Genomic DNA, 11,575 nt, shown 5'->3' on the forward strand with positions numbered 1-11,575 from the left:
GTGGGTTGTCTTGAGGAAAGGCTGGACAGGCTTGGCTTGTATCTGCTAAGTTTGGAGTAAGAGGCAACTTGATTGAAACATAGAAAATCCTAAGGGGTCTTGACAGTAGATGTGGAGAGGATGTTTCCTCCTCTGGATGTATCAAAATTAGGGGCCACTTTTTTTAAAAATCGGGAATTGACCACTTAAAACAGAATTGGGATTTTGGGGTGACGAGTCTTTGGAACTCTATCCCTGATGTACTATTTTTATGTGTGTTCCTACAGTTTTGATTTAATTTGTTCAAACTTTTGATTTTCAAACACCTGAGTTTAGTTGAGTCCCTGAATATTTAAGGCGGAGCTAGATGGTAGCAGTGTAGATTTGAGATTATGATCAGAGCCGTGGTCTTTTTTAATGGTGGCGCAAACTCGATGGGTTGAATGACCTACGCATTCTTGTGTTTCTTTGCTCCCCTTTCTGAAGCAATTAATGGCACTTTTTTTTTCCCCAAATTCTTTGATTGAAATCACTAATGGGGTGCAAGCAGAATTGCAACTTTGAGACCTTTCCATTCTATTATGTCTGAGCTGGTCATTGAGCAACTCCTTTCCTGATTTTAAGTGTATTTAAAGTACCTGTTACAGCTATGTTGGACAAAGCACAATTCTGTGGATGTTGGAATTTGGAACTAAAAATTTTCAAAACCTACTGAATGTGCTATCTGGCAGCATCTTTTGAGAGAAACAGTTAGCACTGCAGGTAAATGTCTGTTTCTTCTGTCGTGAGGAAAGGTCATCTTGACCTGAAATATTAACTACTACTATCCACAGATTCTGCCTGATCCACTGAATAGTTTTAGCATCTCTTGTTTTTGTCTATTCGTGTATTTGTTGCTGAGAAAATGGAGACCTGCATAAACATTAATGTTCTTATGCATTTTTTAAGCAGCTGACAGAAACAAAGGTCTTTACAGCTTCCACTCTTGTAAGAATGGAGAACCAAGTCCCTCCAGGTTCAAGGTATGAAACATTTGTCTTTAACATGATTTAACTAGTTGATGCATGCAATGTAGAATATCAAATTAGAAGATAATTGCATTCATATATTTTAAACCAGCGTTTGAAATTGCTGCCATTTGAAATTGTTACAGTAGAAAGCTGAGTGCCTGTTACAACTGTACACTACTGACTAAATCCAATTCTTGAGGCTGCCAAGCAAACTCCTGAGCAAGTCTGTACTTCATGTGGCAGTGCAATGTTGCAATGTTGTAATGCCAGTTTCTTTAATTATTTTGCAACAAATATTTCTGTCAGCTATGTTCTTCTGTTGTTTTTTAGTTGATCTGGTTTCTGAACCAAAAAATAAACCCAAACTGCAGTTCATGCAGAATTTCTTCAATGAGTCTGGATTTCTAAGTCAAGTCTGAAAATATTTCAGGACAAATTTGAACATATTCAAATCTTCTCTGTTCAAATGATATGCCATGTTTTTTGAAGTTGCCGTAAAGTTTATGGTTTGTGGAAAATGCCAAGATTCATACCTCCCAGAAAACCTCAATTTTAGCAGATGTGATGTTTGGAAATAATTTACAAGTGCTTGGCTATTAAAGTAAATGGCTAGAAGCTGTAAAAACCTATTGCTAAAATTTGGCTCTTGTTGCTCACTTGACATGGCTCGAAATATTAATTATTTATGGAAGAGTTGCTCTCTAGTTTATTGCTTAGAATTATTCCGCAAAAGAGGAATACAGCACTGTGTAACTAAGTAAATTTGCTTTAAATTGAAATTTACTAAGTACTTTCTTTATGCAAGAACAGACAATTAACAGAACAGCCAACTTGAAATACAACAAACTTGTAAGAACAGTTCTGTTCCAATGATTGCTTGCTTTGGAGCAGGATAACTGTAACAGTCAACACCCCTGAATCTTATTTACCATCTACAGCCAACAAGGTAGACTTACTTCTCCACACTTGTATCACATTAATCATTAGGATGCAACAGATACCATCTGGCAACTTCAATTCTCCTTATCCAGGCTTTATAGATATTTGGGGTTATTTATTTTACTTGATGGCTGTGATTTGATAGTCTGAACTTGTGTCTGCAAACATTCATTACTCACCAGCTCATGCCTGGTGCCTAATCTTGTTTCCACAACTGAATCAACCAATTCCACTGCCCTTTCTCTCCCTCCACATCTAATTTGCAGATACTAGGCTAATAAACATGTGCTTGAATACAGATTACATGAGGCCTTCATATTGGTCTGCAGCCGTTTTCAGTTTTTTTGGGGATGTTTCTTCCCCATTTCATAAGATCTGACTTTATTTTTAGGCTGTAAGCCAGGTTGTGCTATTTTTTACAAAGGAAATCTAGTCTAACGTGTTATGAGTGCCTCCAGAATCAATTTTACAGTCCTTGCAGAACCTGTTAAAAGGTCTGAAAATAAACTTGTCTTTTTTTAAGCACTGATCTAGCAACATTGCTTCAAAAACCCTCAACTGGTACTGTAACAGAAACCAACTCGTGTGAAGCACCCCAACAGGCAAACCTCACTCAGTCACTGGTGTTCACTAATTCCCAACATGATGATCCAATTTCATCGGTGGAAGGCAACTCCAATGCTGTGAATTCCTACAATCAGAACCTGGTAAACCAAAAGAAAATGCAATTACTCTACATTTTGATGTTTTTTGTCAATTAGAAGAGCTTCTAAAATGACGTTTGATAGACTTTTCAGATGTACATTCTCAGTTTTCTCCTTCAGAACAGGTCTTCTACAGCACTTGGGTTTGACCTTCTGTGTTAGTGTAATCAGACTTTAAAGCATGATCCTTTTTGTGGAATCTGCAAATTGTCTTTTTTTTTTGGAATGCTGCTTTGCTTTTCAGTATCAGGGTATCACCCTTCATTCTAGGTAGTGAGTTTTTCTTTATCTTTATGATAAAGCTTGTGGTCTTGTGGCTATTGCAAAATTGTTTCTCGTGTGTTTTTCTCTTCTGGTATGACTAAGCAGCTGATGGGATTCAAGTATTGCTGATTCCGTGATGCTGAGTTTTCATTGATGGATGGACTTTGTCCTGGGCATGGGTCTTCTTGGAGTGGGCTGCTCCATCAAAATGTCTGAAAGTGGGCCTGGGAACCAGGGGAGAGATTGTCCTTAAGGGACACATCCTTGATACCAGGTGCTGCACCCTCAGCAAAAAGTACTTTAGTGTAAAGTTGAGCTCTTAAATTCTTTGAACATCTCCCTCAGCTGCTAAAAAGGGCTGATTATTTCTCATCTCTGTGCCATGGCAATGTCTAAGGCCTACAGATGACAATTTAGTAAAGGAATTAAGTAAAACTAAGAAATGCAAGATACTTCATGAAGGTGTTTCTTTCATCTTTGTCTGTCTTTGAGCATCAAAATTAAAAACTCTTGTTCTGAGTTTGTGCTTTCTAAACCAGATTGAACGCATGTCTCGTGCTGTAATATTTTGAGATTACATTGCATAACCAAGGCAACTTTAATTGGAGCTATTTTGTTCTGAATTCAGTCAGTTTCACAAAATCAAAGCATCGACAGTATTCTTCTTGTGATTCAGGAGCTACTTCTTGATGTTCATCTGCATATTTCCATTGGCCAGGCAAAACAGTGTGAAAATGGCTTGGAAACCAATTTTGGACTGCAGTTTGCAGTGTGAATTTGACTAAAAAGTGACTTAAATAATAAATGTAGGTAGTAACTTGTATATTAAATATATTGGAAGCGAGATTTAAATTTCTTATTATTTGGGTTGAGCTGGCAAGTAATTCAGTTGACTACTAAGCTGCAATTCTGCGTTTAAAACCAGTGGAGTATTTAAGTCTGAAACAAAGCTGCTTTGTCAGTTTTGCCCGGTGGGAATTCTTATTTTTTGGATGATATAAGCTGCAAATGAGTGCAAAATGTTGAGAGTCAGTTGGACAAATGTAATTTCAAAATTACAACTTGTTTTGATGTGCAGAACATTGACATTGGATAGTAAATTGAGGACAATAAATTTGATCCCTTCTCTGGTGAAACTGGAGAAAGTGAAAAAGGTGAGAAAAACCTCCTGCCTGGTTTATAAAGCCGTTAAAGGCCAAACTTCTGTATAGTTTAATAACTGAAGTGATTGTCCATTTGCGTTTTGGATAGGTCTGGTAGCTTGGTGATCTTTATTTCCATTTGCCAAATTTCATCCCCTTTGGCCAATGTTCCATTTCCTGTTCAGTGTCTTTCTGATAAACCTGCGTGCATGTTGGGTCAGGACAAGATTGGAGTTGCTGATGGTGCTACCTTTTCATCCTGTGTGCAGGCATAAGTTACCCTGTTGACGTTTTTGCAATGCAATTAGGCTGTTTGTCTCTTTTCTGAAATGGTTCCTACATTTAGCAAGGGCTACTGCTGCTCCCTGCCAGAAGGGTATCCTAATGTGGAAAAGTAACTGTACCCATACTCTACTGCCTCAACTATGCTAAGTTCTTCTATTTCTTCACCATTATCTTGAATTATTTAACCTTTTAAGTAATGTTTTGAAAATTCTTTGAAATAATTTAGAACAGAAAATTGCTATATGCATAATACTAATTTTTAAGTCTGTAGTATAAAAATGTTGTAGTGGTGTTCATCGGACAATGTGACTTATTAGACCAGATGCCATGCAGTTTGTGCTTGGCAGACTGAATTACCTATTTCAAGCTCGATTACGTAATGAATTTGTAGAATAAAAATGAACCAAGTCTAAAATCCATGGGTTATATCCATGGAAAGGTCCAGCCAAAGGCTTTGTAATTAGTGTTTCCATTTTTTCTTCTAAATACACGTATCAATTGTAGCATTTAGGCAGCAATTTTAATGGGATATTATGAACCAAATCTTGATTGAATATTATAAAGTACAGTAATGTGAATTGGATATCTGCATTACCGGTCTTGTGGTAGATTTAAACGCTAAATGTGAAGGTGGAATATCATGTGGGATGTTAGGTTTTTATTGCAGCTGTTTGCACAAAGCAAGCAATCTCTATAATCCCCAAGGCTGATTGAATAATGCGATATACTTATGCTGCACTTGAAAATCTACTGAGAGGTTTCTGAAAGCTTTGTTGGTGTCACCTCTCCTCTTCCTCATTGTTTAAATTCTATCCACATTTGCGCAAAGGCAAAAATCCATGCATTTTCTGTAGTCAGTAACAAGTGATCAAATAAGTATGACCATGGTATTTTTAATTGAGCATTTCCAGAGTTGTTTAAACTTGACTATGTAATTTCAGTCAGCTGCTTCCAGCCGTGAAAGAACTGTCCTTTTTGAAGCTTTGCTTTTTGTCTGATATTAATTTAATTGTTCCCAAGATACCAATGCAGTTCACTAGTACAGTCTAGGAGTTACATAGGTAAAATCTGTAAGTTGCTGGTATAAAAAGCTGCCAAACATCTATTGTCAGGCAACCAGTTAATTTGATGTATAACTTCTTGAATTTACTTTATCAGGGCCTGAGCTTTTGGAAATCAGTTTCTTGTGACTGTCTACATATACTTTGGTCCAGTTGTGTTGGTTTTGTGGAGTGAGGCACTGATCATAAGGTTTTGGTTTTGATATCAACTATCTTCAGGCCCAGGGTAAATGTGATAGGTGTTCTGTCTGCCCATTACTTCGATCTAAAATTCAGGTGTTGAACCTAAAGCGTCATCTGTTAAATCATCAGAATGGTCAAGTAGATTAGAATATTCTATTTGTTGCTTAATCCATTCGGGGTGTCTGATGCTGGTTTAAACTTTTCATACTTTATTGTAGTTATTTTTGTGACCTTGAGAAAGCTGAGCATCCTCTTAATTTTTTTTTTATTTTTTTTTTTAAAAGATTTCAGCTAAAGTTAGTTTCTTGAAGGCTAAAACAACTGGTTTTAAAATTTAGTTAGATGCAGGACTCTTGGGTTGTCATAGAATCCCTACAGTGTGGAAACAGGCCCTTCGGCCCAACAAGTCCACACCGACCCTTGGAGCATCCCCCCCAGACCCATTCCCCCTATAACCCACTCACCCCTGAACACTACGGGCAATTGAGCATGGCCAATCCACCTAGCCCGCACATCTTTGGACTGTGGGAGGAAACCAGAGCACTCGGAGGAAACCCACGCAGACACAGGGAGAATGTGCAAACTCCGCATAGACAGTTGCCCGAGGCTGGAATTGAACCCGGGTCCCTGGCGCTGTGAGGCTGCGGTGCTAACCACTGAGCCACTGTGCTCCCTCTTTCCCCCCCCCGCCATGAAATTATATGTGCACGCTGTGCTTTTTCAAACTTGTGGCTGAGCTGATACTGAACACTCTAATTTTTAGTTTTAATACAAGAACTGACCTGTATACATTCAAATCTGATCATTTGACAGGTATAATGAAGTAAATGATTAACCAGTGGAAGCTTAGTTGAACTGTAAGTCTCTTTTGTTAAAACAGGAATTTCATAACAGACTTCATTGCAGCTCTGTTTCCTGAAAGATTTTATCCACCAATTTAAATAATGCTCTTACATCAGTGGTGGGCAAATTATTGGAAAGGGCTCTGACAGATAGGATTTATGGTCACTTGGAAAGGCACAGTTTGATTTGTGATAGTCAGCATGGATTTGAGGGGTAGATCATGCCTCACAAACCTTATTGAATTCTTTGAAGAGGTGACCAAACACGTGGATGAAGGTGGAGCAGTGGATGTGGCATACGTGGATTTAAGTAAGGCGTTTGATAAGGTTCCCCATGGTAGGCTCATGCAGAAGGTAAGGAGGCATGGGATAGGGGGAAATGTGGCAGATTGGATTCAGAATTGGCTGACCCTTAGAAGACAAAGGGTGGAAAATTTTCAACATGGTGCTCAGTTACGAGTGGGGTACCACAAGGATCAGTTCTGGGTCCTCTTCTGTTTGTGATTTTTGTAAATGATTTGGATGAAGGAGTGGAAGGGTGGATTAGCAAGTTCGTGGACGATACGGAGGTGGGTCGAGTTGTGGATAGTGTGGAGGGCTGTTGTATCAATGTCCCTTTGTAACATAGGATGTGGAGCTGGGGTGAGAAGTGGCAGATGGAGTTTAACCCTGAAAAGTGTGAGGTGATTCATTTTGGAAGGACAAATTTGAAAGCAGAATGTGGTGTTAACGGAAAGATTCTTGGTAGTGTGGAGGAGCAGAGGGATCTTGGGGTTCATGATCACAGTTCCCTGAAAGCTGCCACCCAGGTGGATAGAGTGTTAAGAAGGCGTATGGTGTGTTAGCTTTCATTAATAGAGGGATTGGGTTCAAGAGCCGTGAAGTTATGCTCCAGCTATACAAAAGCCTGATTCGGCTACATCTGGAGTATTGTGTCCAGTTCTGGTTGCCTCATTACAGGAAAGATGTGGAGGTGTTGGAAAAGGTGTAGAGGAGATCTACCAGGATGTTGCCTGGAATGGAGGGAAGGTCATATGAGGAAAGGTTGAGAGAGCTAAGGCTTTTCTCTTTTGACTTGATAGAGGTGTACAAAATGATCAGAGGTATAGATAGAGTGGACAGCCAGAGACTTTTTCCTAGGGTGGAGGTAGCTATTAGAAGGGGGCATAGTTTTAAAGTGAGTGGAGATAGATACAGGGGAGACGTCAGAGGTAGGTTCTTTACTCAGAGAGTGGTAGGGGGGTGGAATGCATTGCCGGAGAGGGTAGTGGAGTCGGCCTCATTAGGGGCATTTAAGCGGCTATTAGATAGGCATATGGATGATAGTGTAAGGTAGGGGTGGAGGTTAGATAGAATTTAGGTTTAGGGTAAAAGTTCGACACAACATCATGGGCCAAAGGGCCTGTACTGGGCTGTGCCGTTCTGTGTTCTATGTGCATTGTTTTTATCCCCTTTCAACCCCAAATGGAAATTTAATTCCAAGGCTTTCTAATTCCACAAAAAATTACTCGTGGAAAGCAAATTTGTTTCTCAAATTATGAACTTTATTTACTGAGCAAATCTTGATTTAGTTAGTTTCTTTACTAAGAACTGACCAAGAAACAAATACTTGTTTAAAATTTGCCATTTGGTACTGCAGTTTGAATGTTGGATTAATGAAAGCTTGATTGTTCCTGAGTTAATGGGAAAAGTCTGTTGCAGATAAACACTTGTTGTAGCCTAGAATCTAGAAGTGCTGAAACAAATAATTCAGACCATGTCTGGAAGGTTTGTCTCTTCGATTTGTCTCTTTGGTTGCTAAACTTGAACTGCAGAACTCACGTTTTAGGTAATAAAGAAAATTGAGAGCGCATTGATTCTGATTTGATCAGCGAGCTGTTAATGTTCATAATTGCATAACGTAGTTAACTTTATAGTTAAACCTTCTCTAAGCTAAAGTAACTGCATTTTAATGAATTTTGAATGATTGTTTGGACACAATTGGATTGTCAATTTTATTGCCATGCATTTCAGTGTAGTTGAAGGCATTTTGCAGCAAGGCAATTACATGAACAGTGTTTTTGAAGAGATTTCTATTTAAAAATGGTCCACATCCACCTTCAGTAATAAGTATTTGATGTAGATTTTCAGTCTAAAGATTTTTGAACTTTTGCAAAATGCATCTTTTTAGTTAGTTAAAATTCCTGTGATTTGTTAGTACTTTCATTTTGAGCAGGTAGTTTTTGGGCCACCAGGAAACAGTGGTGAGACGGATCGGAGGAAGAAATAACGTGATTGAAGTCAAATCCAAGTGCATTTGAAGTACCTTTCTGGGTTGGGAAACAGATTTTAGAAATTGTGTCTGAATTTTGGGATCATTATGCATTTTTATACATTTTAAAGTAATTACTTTCAAATTGCACAGGAGTAGCTTTTTATCTAGCAAAGGTTTTGTTTTATCCAGACGTAGCAGTTTTGTTACTGAGCGGCATCTGAACTAGTGATCTGTGTTGGTGTCAAGTCTTGTATTGTATTTATCTTGATTTTGGGGTTTTGTTTCATGGCATTAATGGGATTTTGGTGTAACAAGTTGAACACTTAGCTGTCTGTTAAGTGTACAGTTTGTACTTGAGCTGGAGAAAATCCCATTAAATGTCATACGCAGAGGTGCTTGTCAATGTAAATCTATGGTTAAAATTGTTAAGAAGTTTCCTAAATTGGTAACAGTGCTATGCAAGAGCAACTTAAAGCAAATATCATGTACAAATATTTTGTTTTAAAATTCCTAAGCTCTCAATGCCAGGCATAGTAAGGACAAGTATTGTAGATGTGTAGAATAATACCATTTAATGTTTCTCAGGAAAAAAACTTAATTGTTTTGTTTTTCTTATAGTCTCCAGGGTTTGGGGAACTTGCAGCTGCAAAAGTCCCCAATTCTTCAGGGTCCCAATTACTTGAACAGTTGAATTCGTCTGGTTTGGTAGAGATTTCTGCACAGACCAGGAAAACAAATAACAACACTTCTTGGGAAGACAAATCAACTTCACAGTCAACAGTTCTGAGCCAGTTTGGTCAGTATTTAGTTATGAGCAAATTGTGTGTTCCTGCTATTTGTATCAGGAAACATGTATTTCCTTGCTGTAATTCTGTTTTAAATGTTTTTTGATTCCAGCATTCTAAGTAAAATTTTATTTCATGACTGTGTACATCTTTTTAATGAGGTTGACTTTTAGAAAGTCAAAAACAGTCTTGGCAAATTAGAAATGTTAGCTGTGTTCAATTTATCTAGACAGCTGTACAAATTCGGAGTGGGGAAAGATAGAAACTGAAGAGGCATCAGAGCATTTTAATCGAGATGTTTTTTGTAAACTATGCCTCACGATATTGTAGAAATGCAAGAACTTGATATGAAGCAGCTACAGGAACATAGGAATTGGAAATGAGATGAGTAGATAACAAATATGTCTTTTGGCCCCGGGCAGACAAAATGGAATACAAGAATAAATGTCTTAATGTATAATGTGCAAAACTTTGATCTGTTTTTAAAAGAATTTTAAGAGCAGTTATTTGGGCATCTTTTAGACTTCAAGACCCAGCCTGAGCCTTCACCTGTTTTGAGCCAGATGACTCAACGGCAACAGCAGACCTCTGAACCAGTATTAAATACCTATTCCACTCAGATCAAGTTAAGAGAATTGACTCCTGTTGACAGCACTGCTGTTAAAATGATACAACTGCTACCTATCTCCACAGACAATCAAATAACCAATGCTCAACAGATACAGCAAAAACAACTTAAAACACAGAAGAGGAAAATACCAACATCATCTAAAGTAAGTTGAGAAACAGTTTTTTGTTGTACTAAAAATGATGTTTTCAGCTTGATTGTTATTAAGCTAGTGTAATCACATTTAATGTTCAGAATTAAATTTGTTGTTCCATCTCCAAGTATTTAAATACTCCATTGTGCTTTGTGGGATTTCAGTTAGCATTTGCCCCTCCCGTGACTTTCAGGGAAGGGTAGAACAGAGGCTGGTGGCTGAATGCAGCACATACATGTTTGATTACAGATCGAATAACTTAACCCCTTCCAAGGCTTGTCATCTGCACTGTATGTAGACACCATCATCACTGACCCTGGATACGTCCTGTTCCATTCGCAAGACAGGATCAGCAGAGACATCGGCACAGTGGTAGTCAGTGAAATGGAGAAAGTAGGAACTGCAGATGCTGGAGAATCCGAGACAACAAGGTGCAGAGCTGGATGAACATAGCAGGCCAGCAGCATCATAGGAGCAGAAAGGCTGACGTTTCGGGTCTAGACCCTTCTTCCGAAATGGGGGAGGGGAAGGGGGTTCTGAAATAAAGAGGGAGAGAGGGGGAGGCGGATAGAAGATGGATAGAGGAGAAGGTAGGTGGAGAGGAAACACGGGTCGATGGAGCCAGTAAAGGTGAGTGCAGGTGGGGAGTTAGGGAGGGGATAGGTCAGTCCAGGGAGGACAGACAGGTCAAGGGAGCGGGATGAGGTTAGTAGGTAGGAGATGGGGGTGCGGCTTGAGGTGGGAGGAGGAGATAGGTGGGAGGAAGAACAGGTTAGGGAGGCGGGGACGAGCTGGGCTGGTTTTGGGATGCGGTAGGGGGAGGGGAGATTTTGAAGCTTGTGAAATCCACATTGATACCATTGGGCTGCAGGGTTCCCAAGCGGAATATGAATTGCTGTTCCTGAAACCTTCGGGTGGCATCGTTGTGGCACTGCAGGAAGCCCAGGATGGACATGTCGTCTGAGGAATGGGAGGGGGAGTTGAAATGGTTCGCGACTGGGATGTGCAGTTGTTTATTGCGAACCGAGCATAGGTGTTCTGCAAAGCGGTCCCCGAGCCTCCGCTTAGTTTCCCTGATGTAGAGGAGGCCACAACGGGTACAGCGGAAGCAGTATACCGTATTGGCAGATGTGCAGGTGAACATCTGCTTGATGTGGAAAGTTTTCTTGGGGCCTGGGATGGGGGTGAGGGAGGAGGTATGGGGGCAGGTGTAGCACTTCCTGCGGTTGCAGGGAAAAGTGCTGGGTGTGGTGGGGCTGGAGGGGAGTGTGGAACGGACAAGGGAGTCACGGAGAGAGTGGTCCCTCCGGAACGCAGATAAGGGTGGGGAGGGAAAGATGTCTTTGGTGGTGGGGTTGGATTGTAG

General features: G+C 39.7%; 1 protein-coding gene across 1 annotated transcript; it reads left to right on the forward strand.

Moving 5' to 3' along the window:
• Positions 1–933: 933 nt before the first annotated feature.
• LOC125481903 (ubiquitin-associated protein 2-like) lies at positions 934–10,221 on the forward strand (the record flags this gene model as incomplete). Its single annotated transcript, XM_048593846.1, has 4 exons — positions 934–1,001; positions 2,452–2,635; positions 9,282–9,459; positions 9,971–10,221. Coding segments are annotated over exons 1-4 (642 nt in total), but the record flags the coding sequence as incomplete, so codon positions are not given.
• Between the last annotated feature and the right edge of the window lie 1,354 nt (positions 10,222–11,575).

This window comes from Rhincodon typus, unplaced genomic scaffold (assembly GCF_021869965.1).
Source record: "Rhincodon typus isolate 14 unplaced genomic scaffold, sRhiTyp1.1 hic_rhity00004209, whole genome shotgun sequence".
NCBI classification, from domain to species: Eukaryota; Metazoa; Chordata; class Chondrichthyes; order Orectolobiformes; family Rhincodontidae; genus Rhincodon; species Rhincodon typus.